Below are 25,189 nucleotides of genomic sequence, written 5' to 3'. Positions count from 1 at the left end.
GTACTTTATATATTTCCAAGCTTTTACTGACAATTTATTGCAAGTTCATTGCCTCCAACAACAGTAGGAGGTAGTTGCTATTATGTCTAATTCAAGATGAGGAAACAGAGACAGAAAAGGGGTGCATACAGTTGCCCATACTCAAACAAAAAGTAAGGTAGTGTAAAGACAGAAAATAAAGCTGGGTTCTAAAAACCAAACCAAACCAAACCAAACCAAAACAAGAGAAGAGAAGAGGGAAAGGGAAAGGGAAAGGGAAAGGGAAAGGGAAAGGAAAGGAAAGGAAAGGAAAAGAAAGGAAAGGAAAAAGAAAAGAAAAGAAAAGAAAAGAAAGCCCAGTTCTGATGAAGGCATTCTATTTCAAATTCTCAGAATAAAATCAAATTTTCTTTCTCTTCTGGCTTATGCTGTATTCACTTTGAAACAGTTTCCAAAAGACACCACGATAATCAGAATTTTGTGCCTTTATTAAGGCATGCCAATGGTTAAATCAGGAACAAAATCAGATGCATATCTCTGGGTTTGGAGATGGATTTCAAGGCATTTAATTCTGCTTCTTTCACCAAGATTCTATCCCATTCCTCATACTTCTCACGGATGTTTCTCTTGTCTAATTCAAAGAGTTATAAATAGAGGTTTCAGACCTTTCCACTGTTATAAGGAAACAGATAATAGGTAGTAGAAGGACTGTTGCCTAATTCAACTATCATCATTTAGAGATTGTTTAAGACATAAATCCAAAAGCCAAAGGAAAGCAGACCTTAAAAGCAGGTATCAATCATATGAGTCATCTTTCTCTCTCTCCAAAAACCAAGGCAGTCTCAAATCTAAGCAGTCTTCCTTTTCATGTAGAGACATTTCCAAAGGAAGAAAGAAATCTTTAGGTATGGAGTATTTACTGATATCTGTCTGCATAATCCTAGGTGGATACTTCTCTAGCAAATGGACCAGGGATGTATGAAATGCATAGAGATTAACAAGGCAAGCTGAACAGAGGGACTAACAAAATACTCTATTTGGAAATAGATTTTATTTTCCTTGCTCTCTCACCTGTTCTGCCTGTTTTAGACCCAAATAACAAGGTAATGGAAGATTGTTGCAAGTAAGTATTACTTCATAAACTAAAAAAGAATTAATTTCAAACAAACAGCACTTTGAAATAAATTAGTCCTTTAAGGCAAACATTTTCCATCTTCTAAAATGGTCTCAAATAAGCAACTCACAGATTTCTGAAATCGGTTGTCTACAATCTATGGTAATTTAAACCTAATCTTCACCTATAAATTTATACATTAAACATATGTTTGTTTTGCTAGTTTTTTAAATTGAGATGAAATTCAAATATCATAAAAGTAACCATTTTAAAGTGTACAATTCAGTGGCATTTAGTACATTCACAATGCTGTGCAACCTCTACCTCCCTCTAGTTTCAAAACTTTTTATTACCCCAGCATATACTGTACCTATGAAGGAATCAATCCCCATTCTCCTATTGCCCCAACTCTTGGCAAGTACTAAGCTGCTTTCTGCCTCTATGGATTCTGGATATTTCATACAGGAATGGTGAAGTATTATATATTGCATTGTAATTTGTAATTAATACTAATTCATGTATTTTAAACAGGAAATATCTGATGAAACCTGTAACAAGTCAGCCTCATACAAATGAAGCAGTGAATTTGTACACAATTTGTTTTGCAATTTTTATTGTCTATCTTTAAGGCATTCCTTTTATGCAGTTCTTCTGGAATAACAAGGTTGTGACGATGAGGTATAATAGGTAAAAGCTCAAAGGAAAACACTTTCACTTACAGAAAGGTTTAAAAAGGCTATAGAATTTCTAAGGAGATATGAAGGATACATACCTATTCTTCAGTTACTTATTCCACTTAAAAGGGCATACAAAATGATTATGTACAATATTTACAAATAATCACCAAAAATGGAGTCAAAAAAATATCAAAACAAAGTAACTTGAGGAAACATTATAGCTGTAAATCAACCACAGACTCAGAAGTAAAATAAAATATGATTGTCAATAAGAATCAATGTGTTCCTATAGAAAGAAAGAATTTTGAGCCATTTCTCACTTTTAAAAAGAGTTGAAGGCTATATTTTATCTTAACGCTCTATCAAAAACTAGCCAAAGACTCCAGATTAATTTAAAAATAATGAAAGAACTACAGAAGTAATCCTCTGATGAAGGAAACTGTTTAACTGTGGAAGAACATAAATATTAAAAAGAATCAAAATAAGGGAGTGTTGGCACTGAGAAGGCTAACACATACTCCAGGTGTCCTAAACCTGAGCTCATACTGAGTTTCTCACCAAATGTATTCATGGCACTTTTACAGTTATGCCCTAGGATAATAACAAGCAGCCAGCAGAATTCAAGCATAAAGAGGAAATAAACTGCATAAATTTTCTAAAATCATCCATAGTCTTTAAAAGAAAGTTTAAACAACAATTTAAATTATATGTGTATTTCTATTTGAGAAAATATCCATGAACTGACATAATATATTAGGAGGTCAGCTCACAAACCATACAAATTACCTTTGTTCCCTGGAATTAGCCACATCATAAATTTGTAAGTGAGTTATGAGCCCAGGTAAAATCTCACCAAAATAAAAATGCCCAAAGGTAAAATAAGTAGAAGGAGATAGGAACTGTAATGTTGCCTGATGACTTCCTAGGAATTTTCCCAAAAGGTGATATATGCAGATGTATTTCCTAAACTCTACATCATTAGAGCAAACCAAAATTGTCTCCAGTTGGCAGGAATAGGGTTAAATATAAAGGAAATAATATCAGAAGGGTATCTTGCTCATGTTTTTCTGCATGCAAAGAACGAACATAAAATTAAGTTTCATGAGGATAAAATCCATGTCTGTCTTGTTCATTGCTGTATTCCCGGCAACTAGTACTATGGCTGACCTGGGGTCAGAACTTAACAGATATTTCTTGATAGATGACTGCACTTGATCTTAGCCAAAAGGCAGAGAAGCGATCTTGAATAGATGATTGAAGATTAATTTCATAAAAACATTTTTGAGGAAAATGTTGGCAATAGATTTTAAGAATCTTAATTTTTTTTCTCTTTTCTTTCATATTGTGATTTTACTTCTGAAAAGTTTCCTGACAAAAGAATTTTGTCTGACCTAACAGAATATGTAAGAGTTATATTCAAGGATTTCCATGGCATCATTGTTTATAGTACTATAAATTAAGAACAAGATGTCCCATAATAGAGAATTTAATTAAAAAATGGTATATTAGCTCTTAAAATCATTTTAAGATAAATATTTAAAGAAAAAAATTTTAAAGAAAAAAGCGTACAATATATTACTAAGTGGAAAAGCAGGTCTCAAAATACTATACACAGATTAATCACTTTTGTTTAAAAACTTGTATGTATGTGAAAAGTTACATTTTAGTGGTAGGATTATAGGTGATTTTTATTTTTTAGTTACTTATCTGTACTCTCTAGATTTACCACAACAAATATGTATTGTATTTATTAATGTTATCTTACTGGAGCATACCCCTTCCAAGTCATAAGAAAATGATAAAATGTACACATTTTAAATTACAATTACATGGATTTTAAACTAACAACATTTATAAATGTACATACTATTACTTTAAATCACTAATTATACCCTTAGAAGTAAAACTTTTAAGTTTTTATTTCCCCAAAATATTTAAGTCTTACCTTTCTAGTATATTCATTCTGAACCATGATAAAAAAAAAAAATAGCTGTATTTGCAATTTGTTTAAATGCCTGCATTAGGCTCCTCAATCTCCCCCCACCCCCCACCTGCCTCCCCAGTCCAATTTCTATAGGGCCTTGGGATTTCAAAGACGGTAACAAAGCGATACTTACTTACTATGGAAGTCTAACTTCTACTCCCTCCTCCACCAACTGAAGCCAACTATACACACATACACACACACACACACACACACACATTTATGTACTGGCATCATCCAGCCATCCTAAGCATTATTTAAAGATGGACTATTTGAATGGAGCCATAATAATTTAATTAAAAAGGTTAATATTAGCACTTTCTAAAATGGTGTAAGAAAACACACATACATTTGTAACTATAAGTGACAACATCTGTGCTGTAAATATATGTAAAAGAATAAGCAGAAAGATGCTACTTATTATAGAAAATGAAAGAAAGACCACTGTCTTCAAATGAAAAAGATCACTCTATGAGAGAAAGGAAAAGAAAATAATAAAGAAATCAATTTTAGTAAGACATTTACAAGCTCCTAATAGTATCTCAACTTCTTTCTTGCATAATTTTTCTGTTATTGTCACCTTTGTGATCAAAATAGTCCCAGAATGGACATGTCTAAGAACTATTTCAATAATTTTAATGTTAGCTCTGCTTATACTTCCTATAGCTTTTAATTAATAAAAATTCTTCAGTAAAAATCAAATACCTCTCCCACCCCCCAAAAAATAAAAGGAGAAATTTCACAGCTGATTAAACAAAAAGCTTTTTCTATTACTCTTAAAATATCAGCCCAAGAATAGTTTAATTTTCAATTATAACATTTTTTATCCAAAATTCAATGTCTGGATTTTGAGAATCTAAATAGTTCTTAATACATATAAAATTGCAAGTTTAGTAACTCATCAACATGATGTTTCTAAAATACAACTGGATGAATTTATATATTTTAATATTTTAAATAGTTTAAAAAGAGAATGGCAACTGAAGAAATTGATAAAAAGTGAGGGCTCAAATTTGTAAAGCTCTTCTAATATGGACAGAAAATGCCTAATTGAATTTTTAATTTTTATATAAGGTGTTCAAATTAGGGATCCCTTACTATGAAATCACCCAGTATACTCAGTTATCTATTATATATTTCCCCATTTACTGAGTATTGTCTGTTGACCAAAGCTTCTCAAATATCATTATACTTACAGCAATATTCATACCCCAATGATTTACTATGAAATTCATACCAAATTTCCTTAAACTTGAAAAGCAGGGAATGTATAAAATTTACTTTCATCTTAAATATACCATCTTTGTACAGTACTGCAATGTGATTTCTCTCAAAAGTCTAGGACAAATTATATTCATTTTAAGATAGTGAGCAAATATCATGACCTTGAATTTTGGAATAAAATTACTAAGGTAAAGAAGGTTTTAGATATCTCTACAAATTCTCTCACTGAATTCCAGAAAATCTAATATACTTTAATAAAGAAACACTATGCTAAATAATTAAAATTAAATTTCAATTAATCAGAACTACTAGAATGAGAAAACTGATGGTTAAAAACACAATTACATTCTAAGAAGAAGTTGGTTTACAAAAAGCTATTGTCATATGGTAATAACATTACTTGGTATTTCAAAAAGAGAAATTAATGTAGTGATTACATACTGAAAGTTGTCCAGATAAGTATTGTGGAACATCCCTCAACATGCCAGGACTCATGGGAGAGGTAACGGAAATAGAAGGGCGATCCATTTTTTGAGATTCAAAAGAGCTAGAACCTGAAATGGTAATTAAACATAAAGAACAATAATGATGACTCTTCATTAGTACTTAATAATCTTTACCATATGTCTTTTAAATTATCTATTTATTTAAAATGTCCACAAATGTCATTATATAGACCATTTTCTTAGCCACAATGTTCCAGATATACTTACAGCTATTTTTTTTAAAGATTTTATTTATTTGACAGAGAGAGAGAGAGACAGCGAGAGAGGGAACACAAGCAGGGGAAGTAGGAGAGGGAGAAGCAGGCTTCCCGCCAAGCAGCGAGCCCGATGCGGGGCTCGATCCCAGGACCCCAGAATCATGACCTGAGCCGAAGGCAGACGCTTAACGACTGAGCCACCCAGGTGCCCCAACTTACAGCTATTTTTTGAAGCATAAGTACAGCTGAGGGATTCTCTTAAGACCAAGAGTGAAACATTTTCTCTGCCAATTATAGTAGAGACAGACCTCTACATCAGGACTTGGTTACCTTGTCTGTTATGTGTATACTAAATTCATATCTTATAATAACATATTAAGAAAGTTTTAAAAATAGAAACTTAGGAAAAATCAAAACCTAAACCAATAAAGCAACTTGAAGATGGTCTATACTTGTAATTCTAAAAACATAAGTACTAGAGGGTGCCTGGGTGGCTCAGTTGGTTAAGCGACTGCCTTCGGCTCAGGTCATGATCCTGGAGTCCTGGGATCGAGTCCCGCATCAGGCTCCCTGCTCGGCAGGGAGCCTGCTTCTCCCTCTGACCCTCCCCCCTCTCATGTGCTCTCTCTCTCTCATTCTCTCGGTCTCAAATAAATAAATAAAATCTTTAAAAAAATAAAAAAATAAAAAAAAAACATAAGTACTAGAATGTTAATCATGAAGCCTTTCTGGGAGGTGATAATTTCAAACCACATCTGGAAAAGCATATAATAAATTAGGCAGAAAGGAAGTAAAGGTCCTTGAAAAAAGAGACAGCAGAGCAGAAAAAGCAGAGCCTCAACACCCAGAAGTGATATGTATGAATTTATCTCTACGGAAAGGAAGGAACAATTCAGAAAGTGAGTCAAAATGTAGCTAATGGGATAGCGGGGGGGAATTAAGTGCCTGGAATTCTGGGCTACACATTTTGGCACTAATTGACTATCAAAGCTAGCTCTTCTGAATGAGGCAATAACTACATTTGCAGATGACTTTATCACTTACTTAAAGCATGGATTGATTTAAGAGCGATGGAAAATACTTAAAAACAGGTGGAATTCAATAAAACAATAATAGGAAATGTTGTGAAAATGGAATGGAAAGAAAGAATTCTGGTGATAGCACAAAATAAACAAAGGAGGACTCAGAAACTAATTAGATATGAGAGATAAAGGGAAGAGGGGAAACTTGAAGATTTCAAGCCTTGTAGCCAGACATGAGATCAAGAAAGTCCTGGGCGCCTGGGTGGCTCAGTTGGTTAAGCGACTGCCTTCGGCTCAGGTCATGATCCTGGAGTCCCGGGATCAAGTCCCGCATTGGGCTCCCTGCTTGGCAGAGAGCCTGCTTCTGCCTCTGACCCTCCCCCCTCTCATGTGCTCTCTCTCTCTCATTCTCTCTGTCTCAAATAAATAAATAAAATCTTTAAAAAAAAAAAAAAAAGAAAGTCCTTAAGGTCTGTCTTGTTCTCTGCACGGAACACTGCTGATATTCCTTGGGATGTGGAACCCTGGAGATAGTCCTGTGCTTAAGGGAATGGGTGGAGATGTTACTTTGTAACATGGTGACCCCGTGGTACCTCTGAGAAATCCAAGGGGAGATGTCAAGCAGGTAATGGGATCTATGGATGGGACCAAATGTCAAGTAGATATTAGTGTTAGAAATCAAAGTGTAAAGTGTCTGCTGGGTTGGAGCCATAAGAGGATAAAATACACCTCTAGGAAGAGTACAGTATAAACTGAGGGGGAAACTTCAGGCTTTGGGATCAGAAGTGGGGAGACTATGGACTCTAAGAAACAAACTGAGAGTTCTAGAGGGGAGGTGGTGGGGGGATGGGTTAGCCTGGTGATGGGTATTAAAGAGGGCACATACTGAATGGAGCACTGGGTGTTATACACAAACAATGAATCATAGAACACTACATCAAAAACTAATGATGTAAGGTACGGTGATTAACATAACATAATAAAATAAAATAAAATAAAGAAATACAGTGGTACCTTATATAATATTTAGAAGTGGAAAGAAATAAGCTCAGTTTCTACACGTTAAGCTTCAAGTAACAGGAAGACACTTAACAGAACATATTATTTAAACATCCAAGCATAAAGGAATGATGACAGATCATCTTGGTACTATAAACCTAGGAGTCATGTGGCAATCAAAAGCATTAGGAAGAGAAGAATTTACTGAGGAACTAAGGACAGAGATTAATAATTGGGCCTATTCTTCAACATTTAAAGAATAAAGGATTGATTCTAATTTAATTTGATAAAGGACCCTTATCTCCTCAGAAACAATTGTAAAATTGTAGACCAGGGGATTTTTTTTAATAGCTATAATAAGATAAAGGGTTCCACCCTGCTCATACAATATGAGTGATGTTACTTAAGTGAATAAAAGTTGGACTCTTGTAAGAAATACGTGTGATAATGTAGGCACATCAACCACAATCCCAGGCACTCAGTAAAATGGGAGCAATGATGATAATGATGATGATATCATTATATCAGTACAGTTGACCCTGAGGGTTAAGGGCGCTAACCCCCCGCACAGTCAAAAAAAACCCGCAGTAACTTGTGACGCCTCCAAAACTTAACTACCAATAGCCTACTATTGACCAGAAGACGCACCAACAAACAGCTGATTAACACATATTTTGTACATTTATATATATTATATACTGTATTCTTATAGTAAAGTGAGCTAGAGAAAAGAAAATGTTATTTAAACAATCATAAGGAAGAGAAAATACATTTATAGTAATACACTGTATTTACTGAAAAAATGTGTACATAAGTGGACCCCTGCAGTTCAAACCCATGTTATTCAAGGGTCAACTGTATTTATTTATTGTTATAGTTTTTTTGTGATCATGGTATTATTTTGGATAAAATGATTTAGTACGTAGCTAAAGGTACTAAATCAAGTAAGTCATTCGATCATATTTTAAAATATAGTGCTACGCCATTCCTGGGGCGCCTGGGTGGCTCAGTTGGTTAAGCGACTGCCTTCGGCTCAGGTCATGATCCTGGAGTCCCGGGATCGAGTCCCGCATCGGGCTCCCTGCTCAGCAAGGGGTCTACTTCTCCCTCTGACCCTCCTCCCTCTCATGCTCTCTGTCTCTCATTCTCTCTCTCAAATAGATAAATAAAATCTTTAAAAAATAATAATAATAATAATAATAAAAATAAAATATAGTGCTACGCCATTCCCAAAGTATTTCACCTCTCTGGTAAAGATTTTAAAGACACTTGTAATTGTGATATAAAAGTAAAAAAATCTTTTAATAGTATGTTCTTAATTATTGTGGGATCCGATCACTTCTCATCACCTCATTGCTACCACCAATAGCCTAAGTCACCATATAAAATACTAAATATAGAAATAGTTCTCTCACTACTCTCTCTGCTTTCACCCTTGACTCCATTTAAACTATTTTCAACACAATAGCCAGATTTTAAAACATAAATCTCTCCTCAAAACCATCGTATGTAGCTACTGATTTCCCACAGAGTAAAAGCCCAAAACAAAGCAGTCTTCACAGCGGTTTACAAACTCTATGCAATTTGGCTGCCAGGACTCCCCTATCCTTCATCCTTCCTGCTGCTCATCCTTCATCCTTCCCGCTGCTCAGTCTAGTGCAGCAACACTGACCTCCTTGCTTTTCCTCAAGTGCATCGTAGGCTTTCCTGCCTGAGAACCTCTGCACCACTTGGTCCCTGTACCTGGAAAGTTTTTCCCCCAGAGAGCCACTCCTCCAAATCTTCGTTCCAATCATTCCTTCTCAGTATGGTCTCTCCTGAGCAACATATTTCAAATGGCAACCCTTCTCCTCTCTTCTTTTACAATATCCCTTACTCTCAATCAATCAAGAAACTTAGTTCACTGGGAAAAAAGCCCTTTGTTTAACATCTGAAATAGCACTCAAACAAAAGTAATAAAAAGCGTCTATGTATTTAACGTTACTTAAACTTACTTGTCTATTGTTCCATTTCTACTATGATGCCAAATCAGAACTACTATCCTATTTTCTAAAAATGTAAATTTGGATATTATTCACTAGATTGTCCCAAGGATCCCCCCCACCCCACTCACTGAGGGTTAGTTTACAAAGTAGTAAATTTTAAAATTAGAAGAAATTAAGGAAGGAGGGGGGTAAAACTTTTAGGAGAGATGGGTGTGTTCATTATTTTTATTGTGATGATGGTTTCATCTGTACATCAAAATTTACCCCGTTGTGCACTTAGGTCCAATTTATTGTAGTGTACCTTAATAAAGCTATCTAAAAACATGTAGCAGTTAAGAGGGCATGATTAAAATAAAACTATCTTTAAAATATTATAGAATTTGTATTTTATCCCATAATAACATGAAATAATGCTAAATTTTTCATTTGTATAACTATATATTTGATAACAAGATTATTCTATTTCTTACTTCATATTAGTAGATAAAATAATTCATCTGACCCCTGAAAAATGACACTATTAATATTTTCTTCTAGAATGAATGAGACTTACTGGACTCCAGTTGTGCATGTGTGCCATCAGGGATTCTAGGGATATCTCTGAAATGATAGAACAAGAAAAACAAGAAATTGTTTCAACAATTAATGCAACTGCTATTTTGATGATCATCAACTTATATATAACAGGAGAGTGTAAAATGAACAAAATTGTATATGATAGTAGCATTATATAAGTAAGAGAAAACAAGACGTAGTACTTTATTGCTAATCAAAGTATTCTGAACTAACCTCAACTGCTTAGAAAGGAATAAACAGTCATGCATTTATAGCAGATTCATAAAAACATACTTTATTTTCTATGTGCTTTACTACATGATCATCCATTCTAATAAATTTTTGAATTAAAGATAGGTTTTATGATATATTTTAATTCTATTCTATTCTTTAATCAATAACATTGAAGTATAAATAAAATATCATCACAAGAAAAATTTAAAGATTCAGATTGCGAATGAAATTTTTTAAATGTAATAACTCCATTGAGGAAAAAATGCAAACATGTTTTTCATTGGGACTTACAGATGGTAACTGCATTTATGTCGAAAGTATGTACATTTTTGTTTGAGATTTGCCAAGATTGGTAGAAAAAATTTTAATAGTTAAGGTCATTCATAAAAGTACATAAAAGAATATTTAAGATATTAAAAATATGATTAGAGGATCCTTTAATACCAATAAATATATTTGATTAATATATTAATATTTGATTAATACCAAATATAAATATATTTGATTAATATATTTGATTAATAACCTGATACACAGCAGTTTTACCATATTACAAAACTATGAATAGAAAAATGAAAAAGATACAATTTCGTGTGCCAGATTCATTACTTTGAAAGGAACATTTCAATAAAACTAAGTTACTTTTTACACACAAACAATGAATCATGGAACACTACATCAAAAACTAATGATGTAATGTATGGTGATTAACATAACCTAATAAAATAAAATTAAATTAAAAAAACTAAGTTACCAACATAAATCATTTTCTCCAACATAAAAAGAGATCAAAATAATATAGTCCAATCATTTCCTAAGTGAAAGACAACTGGCCATTGGTACTCTACAACAAAAAAAGAATTTTTATAGCTTCTACCCTCAAATACTTTTACCCCAAACTTGCACTTAATAATTTGCTGTCATTGTGTATATTTTTTCTATTGCTTTTACTTAGTTATAGGTATATCTCTTACATCGGCCTAGAATATAAGCTTCTATAAGGGAAACACTGCTGTGATATTTAATGAGAAATTATCAGGATACAGCACAAAGGATTATATTTATTGTCAACTTTTGGAAATTGCTAATTTAATCTATAGGCAAAAAATTACAAAAGCCAAGGAGTACTTTGGTTCTGTTTCCTTAAACACATCATGTTGTTCCTTAAACTGTTCCTCTATTTAGGAATAGTGTGTCCTTGGGACCTCTCTTTCCTATGTTGAAATCTCCATTTTGAAAAAAAAAAATATGTAAAATTCATTGACCCTCATTTTCACAATGTAGAGGACCATACTTCATGAACTTTCTTTTAAAAGTAATTGTTATTATAGTCCCCTTCTCCTACTATGCCTTTAGCCACCTACTAAGCTACTAAGACAATAAAAATAATAAACACCTAAATATTTCTTCTTCTTTTATAATAACTGTGTATTCTAGCATGATCAAATAAAGAAATGTCATGATTTTTGGTGAGCTGTTTTAGCAAAAAAGGAGAAAAGAAGCACTGTCCTCAAAACAATAATTTTTATGGAGCAATCAGATATTTTTAGATTGCACACTACAAATTGTATAACAGTAGTCAACTTTATAAGGTATGTGCATAAAGTACACAAACCGACTCACCCAATAGGTCTTGAAACAAGAAGCTCCACTTGTGGTTCAGGTTTGGATTCCAGAATGATGTTATATACTTCCTCAAATGTGGCTCCTTGCAATAACCTTCCATTCCATTCTAATACTTCATCACCTATAGTGTATTCAGGTAATGATAATTTTAGAAAGAAAAACTAATCCCATAAAATGCACTTGAAACCAAAGCACCCTTAAACTGCAATGAACTCAATAGAATAAAGTCACCATTATGGAATAAGACATACTGAGAACAGCTCCATTGGCATAAAATTTGATGGTAAGGATGATTAGTACTTTTACCCAAAAGGACAAAGGTCTGAGGAATAAAGTTATGTAAAAGTTATCTCTGTGGTTTCTTAATAGGAATCTAATTCTAGAAATTATTAAAATCTGTTAACTCTTTGAAAATTTTACGACTATATTCTAGGTTTGTCAATATATATGCAACTGAGCACCTCGTCTAAAATTTCTCTTTTTTTTTTTTTTAGATTTTATTTATTTATTTGGGAGAGAGCACACGTGAGAGAGAGCACAAGCGGGGTAGTGGAGGGGGGTGGGGAGCAAGGGAGAGAGGGAGAAGCAGACTCCCTGCTGAGTGAGCAGGGAGCTCGATGCTGTGCGGGCCTCAATCCCAGGACCCTGGGACCATGACCTAAGCTGAAGACAGACACTTAACCAACCACCCATATACCCCTACAGTTTCTTATAAAATGTTTAAAGCTTAGCATCTTATCATATTCTCTCCAAGGGACTCAAGGATCTCTCCAATAGTATCCATTACCAAAGAGATAAGGAGTCACACATTGTAGGAAATATGTATTTATCCATAATGTTTGTTTCCTAAACTGTTGGAATTTTTTCAAAAGAAAAGTAAAGCCTTATGGGAAGCAAAATAGATTAATACTAGATACAAAATAAGAATATCCATCAGGAAAAAAAATCAGTAAATATAAAAATCTTTCTATCTGATGTGACTCAAGAAATAATAGTTACACTTGCCATTAAGAATAAAGATTTTTTTTTATTTAAGTTAAAAATGAGTTCCTTGTTTTTGGTCAAATCATTTCTAAGTGAGGACAACTTTTTTATAACTACTTGAGTTTAGCAGTTTAAATATAAATAATCCAAGATAGAAACCTACCTGGTCTAAGATGCCCTACAGTATCAGCTAAACTTCCCTTTTTTACTTTGGTAATAAATGCACAAAGCCGACCTGATTCAGTCATCTTTCCTCCTACAACCTGTTTAAAAGAGAAAAGTGTTAAAACAGGCATATTGTTCAAAGGAACATAGCTGAAGATTCAAGTAAAAAATAACTAGACAATTTGTAGCTTTTAAAACTGTAATATTCTAAAAATAATTTTTAATAATATAGTGTTATTGGAAACTGAGTACATGTTCCATAAGTGGACTCTTTTGAGATATTCTAAAATTTTCACAATTTAATCTAGTATTTGTGAAAAAAATATTGGGGAAATTGGAGAGGGAGACGAACCATGAGAGACTATGGACTCTGAAAAACAAACTGAGGGTTCTAGAGATGGGGGGGGATGGGTTAGCCTGGTGATGGGTATTAAAGTTCTGCATGGAGCACTGGGTGTTACACACAAACAATGAATCATGGAACACTACATCAAAAACTAATGATGTAATGTATGGTGATTAGCATAACATAATAATAAAAAAAATTACATATCTTAGAAAGAATTTAATAATTTGTACTTTCTCTTAGAGAATTATTTTTATCATTTCCCAAAACATGCTATTACAGTATTATAGAATTATATTAATGTTTCTAGTTATAGATTTCAAATATCATAACCACATAAATATTTGTTACTTTGACTATAGTTATGATAACCCACCAGAATTTCATTATTTAGTAATCTTTTAGGCTCATCGATAATGTAAATGATAATGATGGATTTTTCCTAAGAAAATTACAAAATGTACTTAATCTCATTAGAACTCACGTAAACTTTACGCTATTTGCATCCCAATTTTTCTATTTTTATGTTTCTATTAATATATATCTTTTAGAAAGAGGAAAAACAAATGTTAGCAATAATGCTGCAGAGTCATATGTGTACCTGTAAGACCGGCCCCTTACAAATTTAATGCTTGTGATCAACTACCATTCAACCAATATATCAACTTTATAGCATGTTAAGCAAATAACAGTAATTGACTTCATTAATTAGTTTTTTTCCCTCTAAATTGAGTGAACAATATCTGAATTTTAAAAATCACTGGCTTTTTCTATGTATTTATTCCCAAGTTGCAGTGAAACACCCCCAGTTGCAGTTCAGTTCATACTAACTAATTAGTGCTATGTTTGATTCTGAAAATTAAATGTATAGATATCATGGGCTGACATCCTTCTGTTAATATTTTAAAACTTTCTTGGCTTGATAAACTTCAATAATAATAATTAATGATACTTTATACTATGATTATTATTAAAATCTTACAGTGTGCTAGCCACTGTGCTAAATGCTTGTATATTGCTTTAAGTTTATTATAATAATTCAATAAGCATTATTATCTCCATTTTACAGATGAGAAATCTGAGGCTAACAGAAGCTTAGTTGCCCAATGTCATGTTGCTTGTAATGGCCGTAGTCAGGATTCAAGCCAAGACTCCCTAACCTCTACTTTTCACTGCTCTAACACTCTATTGGACAAATCTGGAATTAAATCTCACCTTCATCATCATCTTTGTGACCGTGGGCAAGTTATGACACCTCTCTAAGCCTATTTCTCATCTGCTGCATTAAATAATATGATAGAAGTAAAATGCTCAGATGAGTGCCAGCTACATGGCAGGCACCTAATAAATGTTTGTTGGCCAATTCCACTTATACCCAAAGTTTTCTAATATCTCACTATATTCTATAGGGCAACTTCTGTGGTAATTGCTTAACTCTAAAAACCACTTACTCTTTTTTCATTTCAGTTTTTAATTCACCATACAGATGAACAATAACAACAACAAAAAACCACCACCACCACCAACAACAACAACAAAACCCCAAAACCACAAAGTTCTGTTTGATCTACTTACCAAATAACTGTCTGGTATTTTACAGTCAAATATGAATTAATAATTATATTAAATCTCCTACCATAAGTATTTTTGAGTTTCCAGACTTTAAACAGTATACTCTTTCTCACACACACAAATACACACACACCCACATTTTCCTACCCTTAAACAAAAATTATATTGTTTGCTAAAAAACAAAATTCAACCACATAAATTTGAAGATCTAATTGGCTTTATTAAGTGATTCATGAATTGGACAGCATCCCATCTAGCAAGCAGAGGAGAGCTCTTCTGAGGTCAACAAAAGAAAGGTTTTCAAAGGCTGAGAGAGGGCATTAAAAAAAAAATAGAAGAAAGGAATTTATTAGCAAGGAATGCACTGTTAAGGCAAGACTGCCCTCCAAAAGGGGGTCTATCAATAAATTTCCTAGTATTGACCAGGAAATTCCATGTTGACTGGATAGAGGTTACACTGCTGGGAGACTGAAACTGCATTAAGCTAGGGATTAAGTTTTGTTTAACTGACATGGGGCCTTAACCTAAGTGATGCTATTTGAGGCCTGTGGTTTTCCTTTAAACACCATGTCATAAATATACTACATTTCCCAAGTTTGCATATTTAGTCATTGGTTAAAACCATTGTTTTAACAGAATATAAACACAGATACAGACTTAAAGGACAGCACTGTATTCAGTATTCAAGCATATCACTCGAGTTGTATTTTCCAAAATCATATATACAAGTATTATCGTGGAATAAATAATACTTGGAAAATGAAAAGGTTTTGGGTCATGCGTGCAAATACTTGGGAATTCTTGAAAATGGGAAAGAAATACTAAGTTGGCATAAGTTGGAAAGAGTTATTAAATTTTTGCTTTTCTCATAAATCAGTAAAGGAGTAGGGAGCCAAAATCTCATATTTCATCACATACCTTCAAGCCAAGCATTGCTCCTGAATCTCGAGGCACACTTCCATCTTTTAGACGCTTATTTAACAAAATGCGACCAATTAAACGATCTCCATCTTTAGATGGCTGCCACGTCACAGGGTGCTGACATATTGCATCAACAAACAAAAAAAAATTAATGTTCTTTTATGATAAATAACCCTTTGTTGTACAGTCTCTCTAAACTCCAGATTTCCAAAGAGTTATGATTACACAAACCAGTTTGCATTCAAAACACTGATCAAAAGGGCTTACTACGTTATGCTGACATGCTCCAAATCTCAAGATTTTTCAAAATCCAATTACTGCAAATTCTTACAGTGCCCTGACACATTATTGCAGTTATATGTTCTATGAAATCTGAGAAATCTTGAAAATATATGCCAACTATCTACATGCTGAAGATTAATTAAAAATTCACATGACAGAAGAGATAGATTGAAATTCTATGAGGTTAAATTCATTTAAAAATGATATTTTAATATTCAAACACTATTGGAGACTTTGAAAGACTTAATTACAGTATAAGTTAAAAGGTAAAATTATATTAATACATCAAACTTGAGCCTATGATGAGGGCTTCTTTGAAATAGGTTTTTAGATTAAAATTATAAAAATACACAAGCCCCAGTAACTTTTCAGCTGAATCTACATGACAGAGAGAGAGACCTAATTCAAAGGTGAGGCTAGTTTATATTTCTCACTTTTTGCAGGTTCATTGATTCTTTCAGGTCTTTGATCTATTTAGTAAATTAAATTTATTAGATAATTCAATGGTATCCACTGTTAAATAAGCTTGAAAATGTGAGGAGTTTCTCTCTTTCTCAGGGCAGAGCCAAGCCCTTTATAAATCATGACACCGTCCATTATGAATTATATGTCAAATAACAAAGTAAACGATTTGTGTAATCATAGTTTCAGTCATCTAAAAGTAACATGCACATCTTCATGCAAAATTTGGCAGGCAAAAGACAAGTTCTAGTCAATCATATCTATATGGTAAAAAGATTTCAAAAGTCTCACTATTCTAAAAGCAAAAATAATAAATACCAAAGCAGATGGCAATGGTTCTAGTACTAATTAATACTACATTAAAATGCTATGACAATAAAACAAAAGAGCAAAACGACAGTGAAAGGGAAAAAAGAAAAACAACTTTTTCTGTGCAAACAGACCCAATTATCTCCCTTTTGCCTGGGATTGAAACTATTAATAATTTAATTTTCATCCCAAGGAAAATATATGCAAGCAATCAAATAAGCCAATCCAAAAATTCTTTATATTTGTGGTTTATAAAAACATCACAAAGTTCTCTCATGCGACCATAGACAGAGCATTCCTTTGTTCCTAATTTTTTTATTTCATTTACTTATTTTTTGGTATGCCGTCGAACAATAAAAACAGCAAAGCAAACAAGAAGTATTTTGGTTTGTTTGTTTGGGTTTTGTTTTTCTTTTCTGCACCTTAAGAAATGCTACATTGACCCTTGAAATGCCCTGTCCTTTTATTATGTTCCGTTTGAATGAGTGACAGAGAGCAAACGAAGACCAAATGAGCAGGTTAAAAGGCAGGCTCCACAATCTCAGTACCTTATCACTATGGCTATGCTCCTCGTTAAGGGTTGTGCTACTACAGGTATCTACCCCAGAGTCCTTAATCTGAGGCTCAGACCATTCCAAGTCCTCTTCCAAAGAGTGGCCACCAAAGTACATCATTTTCTTTTGTCTCTCAGACCTGGTGTTAGAGTCCGACAAAACTGCCTGCTCACTAGTTTTTCTTTTTCCCTTTTGACTGTCCCCTACAGGTGTGGGATAAAAATAAAAATAAATAAAAATAAAAAAAAAAGATACAAAAAAGAAAACATGCAAAGGTGTAAATAAAAAAGGAAAAGTGAAATGAAAAACGAAAATTGAATAGTAAGGCTCCACATGTCTCACCAAAGACATTGGGGATGCCTCACTGCTATGCCAAGACGTATGGTCCAACCAGTTGTAATCCATGTCTCCTGTGAGAGTCAGACAGACAAAGAGTGCAGTAAAGGAGACAGCGAAAGATAGGACAGACAAAGACATTATAAACATTTTAAACTATGTGATCCTGTCTGGTTTCAAGAACTTTGTCTGCAGCACTCACTATATATACCAAGAGAAAGTTAAGGTTCCAAATGAGTAAAATTTATAGAATGCAGAATATAAAGTTTATGTACTCTAGATGGATCCTACAGATCAAAAGTTCTGCAAGAAGAGAAAAGGCTAATAATAAACAGGAATAGAAATGAAAAAATTATATATTCCAAAAAAGAAAAAGACTATCCACTGTGTCTATTATTCACGCTATTTTTTTCCATGCTGGCCTACAGACATGAGGTCGTTCTCCAAAGATTAAGGAACATTTTCAGAATTAAACAGCGGTTTGCCAATAACCACTATAACAAAAAACCAAGTAATTAAATGTTGTTCCTGGAATGTAGTATGATATTCTTTATAATGCTGAAACCTCCCAAAAAATCGGGGTGGTTTAAAAAAGAAGAATTGGTTACACAAAAGATTAATTTTGTATGAAAATGAAAAAAACCAGAATCACTCAATTTCTATTAGTAAAAATAAAATGAACTTTACTTAAATATCATGAATTACTTAAAATTACTTTGAAATAATTTTTCAACTTTTTTGCAGAAATTGCATTCTCATAAAAAGTAAATTTTCTTTTAAAATGATTTTGTCAGACAATGTATATAATTGGCAACTAAGAATGAATATCCATTTCCCAAATTTATGTGCTCCTTATTTGCTTTACATTTTTTAAAAAAAATTCTTTTTAGTCTATATGTGTACATATGCATCTTTTTAAGCTCTAGTCATATTTTCTTTTACTTAAAAATATTTACTAAATACCTTCCATTTGCTATGTATTGTGCTAAGCTCTAGCATAAGGAGTAAAACAATGAGACACAGAACACAGTGAAGATAAACACAGTAAGTAAATCATGAATGCCATACAGGAAAGCACACTATGAGAGAGTACAATAAGTGCAAAGGGCAGAACTCTCAAAACACCATGAAAGAGTATAATAAGATCTAATGTAGATTTTGGGGTCAGCAATGACCTCTAAAGAAGTGATCTTTAAAATGAGAAATGAAATATGTGGCCTAAAAGACAAGTAAGGAGATAGGTAGATGGAAAGTGGAGGAAAGAACATTCCAGGAAGAAGCAACAACAGGATACTGTAGAAAAACTGATGGAACACCAGTGTGTCTGAACCAAAAAGAATGCTAAGTGAGAGGGCACCTGGGTGGCTCAGTCATTAAGTGAATGCCTCTCGCTAAGGTCATGGTCCCAGGGTCCTGGGATTGAGCCCCGTATGGAGCTCCCTGCTCCACGGGAAGCCTGCTTCTCTCTCTCCCACTCCCCCTGCTTGTGTTCCCTCTCTCACTGTATCTCTCTCTGTCAAATAAATAAATAAAATCTTTAAAAAAAAAAAAAAAGGAATGCTAAGTGAAGTGAGGCAGCACAAACCAGCTTAGAGAGGACTTTTTATGCTGTATTAAAGATTACGGATTTCATTCACTGAAGGATTTTAAGCAAGATGTTGACATGAACTGATTTACATTTTAAAAAGATGAATCTAAGTACTAACTACAGATTGGGTTGGAAGACACCAAGGTTAATAGGCATTTGCAATAATCCATGGGACAGGTAATTATAGTTTGAACAAAGGTGACAGCAACAGATAAGGTATGAAAAGGGAACTGAGAGATGTTTTGGCGGTAGAAATAAGAGAAGAAAGACTGAAGAGGGGCATCTTGACTGGCTCAGTCAGTAGAGCATGTGACTCTTGATCTCAGTGTCATGAGTTTGAGCCCCATGTTGGGTGTAGAGATTACTAAATAAAAGAATAAAAAATTTAAGAAAGACTCAGGAGTCAAGGATAAGTCCCAGGTTTCTGGCATTAACAACTGAATGGAAGGAAAAACTACTTATAAGATGGAGAAAGCTGGAGGAAGAGCACTTTTTATTAGAAAGGGGTAGGAAGGAAATACTCCATTTCATAGACTCTAAGATGTCACTGACTATAGAATTCACACATACTAAAATGATAGAAATATGCATCTTAGAATTTATTCAATATGGTGATTGATTTTGGATATATTATTCAAAATATCTATAAGTTATTCAAGTGGGCATATAAAAAATCAATTTGTTAAGCTGTAACAAAGAAAAGTCCGAGCTGCAGACATAAATTGGAATTATTAGCACACAGATAGGACTCGGTGGATCATTTAGGAACAGAAGGTAAAATAAGATATGAAGAGGAGCCCGACTGAATCCTAACATTTAGAGTTTGGTTTGAGAAAAAGAGAGGCTGAGAAAGAGCATGCCAGAAAGAAAAGAAGGAGGGAGGGAGAGGGAGTTCCCCAAACCAAACAGAAGAGAGTTTCCTCAGCAGGAGGAGAAAGGAACTATGGTGAATGATTTCTGTACAGTAGGTAAGATAAGGAACAGAAAAGTGTGCATTTGATGTGGCAACATGAAGATCAGAAGGAGGCTAGAGAAAACTTTGGAAAGAATTATGAAAATTAAAATCTGTTGAAGTAACTGAAGAATCAAAGGGAGACAAGGAAGTAGAAAAATTGTGTGTAGACAAATGGTTCACAAAGTGAAATCCCCTAAATAGCATAATCAACATCACCCCGGGACTTGTTAAAAGTGCCAGATTTTTAGGCACCAGCTGAGACTTAAGTAATCAGAAATTCTGTAGATAAGGCCTAGCAATCTGTTTTTTAACAACCCACCAGGTGATTATGATCTCAATAATGTTTGAAAACCGCTGGAGATAATTCTCCTAAGAAGTTTATTTGTGAAGGATGATGCTATTGGGCTAAATACACAAAATTTACTTTGTAGGGGAAAAATATTCTTTAATCTACAAAATAGACAAGTGCTTCCCAATCTTTCTCATGGCACAAATTGACAATTAAAATTTTATGGCTACCCAAAAAGTTAAGAGTATTTGTATCTCAGAAAACCCTTTGAAAATACAATATTGCTCCACACAAAAGCACTGATAAATCTCCAAACTGAATTAAAAACAGTGTGGAAACCCTAAAGGAAAATTCTTGGCTGGTTTATGTGAAGGTGTGAGAACCTAGCTCATAATGTCTCTTTCTCCCAATGCCTACAACCTACCAAAAAAGGAAGAAATGAAGTTCTTTCCTGAGTAAATAAAGGACAAGCTGTTTAACCATTTGAAGCCAAAGCAAAAATATTTGACTGACCAAAAAAAAAAAGTGTTATATATGGTAGGTAGCCAGTAAACATTTGTTGAATGAGTAAAAGATAGAATTACTTAAGAATTAAATACAGTAACCAATGTAAATCATACACAAAATAGTCCTCAACCACTAGGACTATTAGTATTAGTATTCTTATTTTGTATAGCTTCAAAGGGCAGAACTAAGATAATAAAATATTCTTCCTTTAGTAACATTTCAAAAATGTATTGCTAGGTTTTCCAGTTCCGGAACAAGAAAAAGAAGACACAGAAAGAACCTAATAGAAATTTTAAAACTGAAAAATAACTGAAATTGAAAAAGCAAATGGATGACCTCAACTATAGAATGCAGAAAACAGAGGAACAACTCAATGAACTTGAAAATAGAACAACAGAAATCACTCAATCTGAAAAACATAAAGTAGACTAATAAAATAAAATAATAAAATAAAATAAAAATAAATAAAATAAGCGAGGACTCCGGGGCTTGAAGAATTACAACAAAAGATCCAAAATTCACATCATTGTAGTCCCAGAAAGAGAGGAAAAAGAAGCTAAACCTGAAAAAGTATTTAATGAAACAGTGACTGAAAAGTTCCCAAATTTGTAAAACGTGTAAGCTGAGCCTACTGATTCAAAAAACTACATAAACTCCCAAACAAGAAACACTCAAAGAAATCTGTGCAAGACATACTATAATCAGACTAAAAACTAAAGACAAACTGTCTTGAAAGCAGCAAGAGAAAAACACCTTACCTAAAGAGGGAAAATAATTTGAATGACAGTGGATTTCTGATCAGAAACTTTGGAGGCCAGAAGAAAATGGAACAATATTTTTAATTGCTGAAATAAAAGAATGTCAACCCTGAATTCTAAACATGGTAAATTACATCTCAGAAATGAATGAGAAATAAAGACATTCTCAGACAAAACAAAACTAAGAGAATTTGTCACCAACAGACCTACCCTAAAAGAATGTCTAAAGAAAAGTTCTGGAAACAAAAATAAACAAAAAAAGAGGGAATCTTGAAATACTGAGAAGGAATAAAGAACACAGTAAGCAAAAATATGGGTAAATACAACAGACTTTCTTTTTCCTCTTGAGCTTTCTAAATTATGTTTGGTGTTTGAACCAAAAAGTATACATTGTCTGATGTGCTTTTTGACATATATAGAAGAAATATTTAAGAAAATTACATTAGAAACAGGGAAAGGCAAAGGAACGTAAGGTATGTAAGGTTTCTACACTTCACTCTAGTAAAATGTAAACACTGGTAGGATGTGATAGTGCATATGTAATATATTATCTAGAGCAACCACTAAAAAAAGTCTTTGCAAAGAAATACACTAAAAAAACACTAGAGATGAATCAAAATGCAACTCAAAAAAATGTTCAAATAACCCATTGGAAGGCAAGAAAAAGAAAGCAGAGAAATAAAAATCAGAGGGAACAGACTACAAAAAAGAAAATGGCAAACAACAAAAAAATGCAGACCAATATCCCTCACAAACACAGAAATACTTAACAAAATATTAGCAAATAGAATTCAGCAATATATAAAAAGTATAATACACTGACCAAATGAGGTTTATTGCTGGAATGTCAGACTGGTTGAATATTGAAAATCAGTGCAACCTACCATATTCACAAATTAAAAGAGAAAAATCACACAATCCTATCCACTGATGCAGAAAAAAAATTCATGATTAAAAAAAACTCTCAAAAAACAAGGAATACAGGAGAACTTGCTCAAATAAATAATCAACCAAGAACCTACAGCTAAGATCATACTTAATGGTAAAAGGCTAAAATCTCTATGTGAAGAGAAATTTCACCAAAAAGAATATCTTTATTTGTAAAGGTAGCTAAAAGGTGGAAACAACCAAAATATCTTTCAATAGGCAAATGACCAAACAAACTGTGGTAATATCCATACCATTGAATACTACTCAGTAATAAAAAAAAAAGCAAAAATTATTTATACATACAACACAGATGGACCTCAAGGGCAATATGCAGAATGGGGAAAAAAGTCACAAAATGTTACATACCATATGATTTCATTCATACAATATTCTCTAAATGATAAAATTATAGAGATGAAAAATAAATTAGTGGTTAGCAGAGGTTAGGGATGAGCAGGGGTGGGGGGGAATGTTACTATAAAGGGATAGCATAACCAAGATCTTTGTGGTGGTATAGTAGTTCTGTACCTTTATAATAGCAGGGGTTTATAAATCCATATATGTGATGTCATAAAACTATATAAACTATATAAATTGATGTCAATTTCCTGGTTTTGATATTGTACTATAATTATCCAAGATGTAATCATTGGAGGAAACCAGGTGAAGGGCACACGGGATCTCTGTGTACTATCATTGCAGCTTTACAATTCAAAGAAAAGGCTAGAATACCACTTGTCAGCATGACTTAGAGAAAATTGGTGCTTCAGTTAGGAAGTTACACAAAAAGCACACTAAATTTTATGTAACTCTAACATTCAATGATTCTATTACTGCAAGTTAAACATTCTTAAATATGAAACCTGATTAAAAATAGTAATCAAAGACTCACATCTTAGGCTAAGATTTTCTCCTTCACTTACCTCTACTGTAAAACACAAACTAATCCAACAGTGTGTGTGTGTGTGTGTGTGTGTTGAATACACAGAGAAAAAAGTTTGAATATTCTATTTATTACATTTTTTTCTAAGTCATTAAGTGAATGCAAGAGTTTATTAACTGTTTATGTCATTGTTTTCATTACTTTAACAGAGGTTTTATAATTAAATCACATATTATATAAAAGTATTCTTCAATATCCTCATTTTTAAGTTAAACCAAATTTAAGTCCACAGCATATGATGACAGAAAGAGTTTTGTAGCTAGAGCCACAAAACCTATGTTAAAGTATCTGTTTCATTCCTTATTAATTTTAGGACTTGGGCAAATCAAGTAATACATTAGGCCTCATTGCCTCATCCATATAAAAAGAGATTAATCGTGATATCTCACAGATTGTTGAGAGGTTTAAATATGATAATGGTAATCAAAGTTCTCTGCAAATTGTAGAGTCATCCCCATTTGATCATCATTATTAAAATGAAATAATCAAACTTCCATTCTAAAATAGATAGGGAAAATTCATTTATAATCTTTTATTTTTCCTCTCATTTCTCTTCCTGATATTTTGCCCTCCTCTTCAACTTGTCAAGTTATAAATGTTGGCATTTCCCAACATGGAACACTGACTGCAAAATGTTAATAGGTCGAGTAATATAAAGGTCCTCTAGTCAAATAAGTTTGGAAAACTCTAAATTAAATGTAATTAAATAGATTTCTGGAGTGAATGATTTTTCACATAGTAATGACAATATGTTTCTTTACATGAATTATATAACATATAGTTTCCACGAACCTAATTGGAACACTAACCTTTCTAATGGAACAAGTATTTCGGGAACTGTATTTTGAGACATAATGCTGAAACCTTCCTGGAAGGTCATTTTTCTTCATAAGGTAACCATTAAAACTGATAATAAGATGTAAGTATTTCCCCCCTAAAGAAAATGTTCAGTATTAAAGGAGACTCAAAGTTAAAAAAAAAAAAAGTTATATAGAGTGAATATTTTCTAAGGCAATGATTTTCCAACTATGTTCCATGGAGTTGCTTCAGAAACAACTGTTAGGGTATATGTGGAAAACTGATTCTAAGGTGCTGCCCCATTATCCCCACCTTGTGGTGTTCATGCTTTTGCTCCTAATTAAGATGGTGAAATGACAAGGTGATGGAATGATATCATTAGCAAGAC

General features: G+C 33.2%; 1 protein-coding gene across 34 annotated transcripts in view; it reads right to left on the bottom strand.

Annotated features, from left to right (window-relative positions):
- Window positions 1-25,189, bottom strand: part of RIMS2 (regulating synaptic membrane exocytosis 2) — a 580,329-nt gene that overhangs the window by 278,746 nt on the left and 276,394 nt on the right. For 24 of the 34 annotated variants that reach the window (XM_035011697.1, XM_035011698.1, XM_035011705.1 and 21 more), the window contains 6 exons: window positions 18,040-18,107; window positions 16,088-16,207; window positions 13,250-13,349; window positions 12,100-12,223; window positions 10,241-10,287; window positions 5,420-5,532 (listed from right to left, as the gene is read on the bottom strand). In XM_035011697.1, coding sequence (XP_034867588.1) covers window positions 5,420-5,532; window positions 10,241-10,287; window positions 12,100-12,223; window positions 13,250-13,349; window positions 16,088-16,207; window positions 18,040-18,107 — 572 coding nt within the window. Of the gene's footprint in view, window positions 1-5,419; window positions 5,533-10,240; window positions 10,288-12,099; window positions 12,224-13,249; window positions 13,350-16,087; window positions 16,208-17,691; window positions 17,901-18,039; window positions 18,108-25,189 lie in introns of all 34 variants that reach the window. The other 10 variants (XM_035011686.1, XM_035011694.1, XM_035011692.1 and 7 more) reach the window with 1 other exon arrangement.

This window comes from Mirounga leonina, unplaced genomic scaffold, assembly GCF_011800145.1.
Source record: "Mirounga leonina isolate KUSES-001 unplaced genomic scaffold, KU_Mleo_1.0 Mir_165, whole genome shotgun sequence".
Lineage (NCBI taxonomy): Eukaryota > Metazoa > Chordata > Mammalia > Carnivora > Phocidae > Mirounga > Mirounga leonina.
Note: the sequence above shows the minus strand (reverse complement) of the source record. Positions and strands in the feature narration are given on the sequence as shown.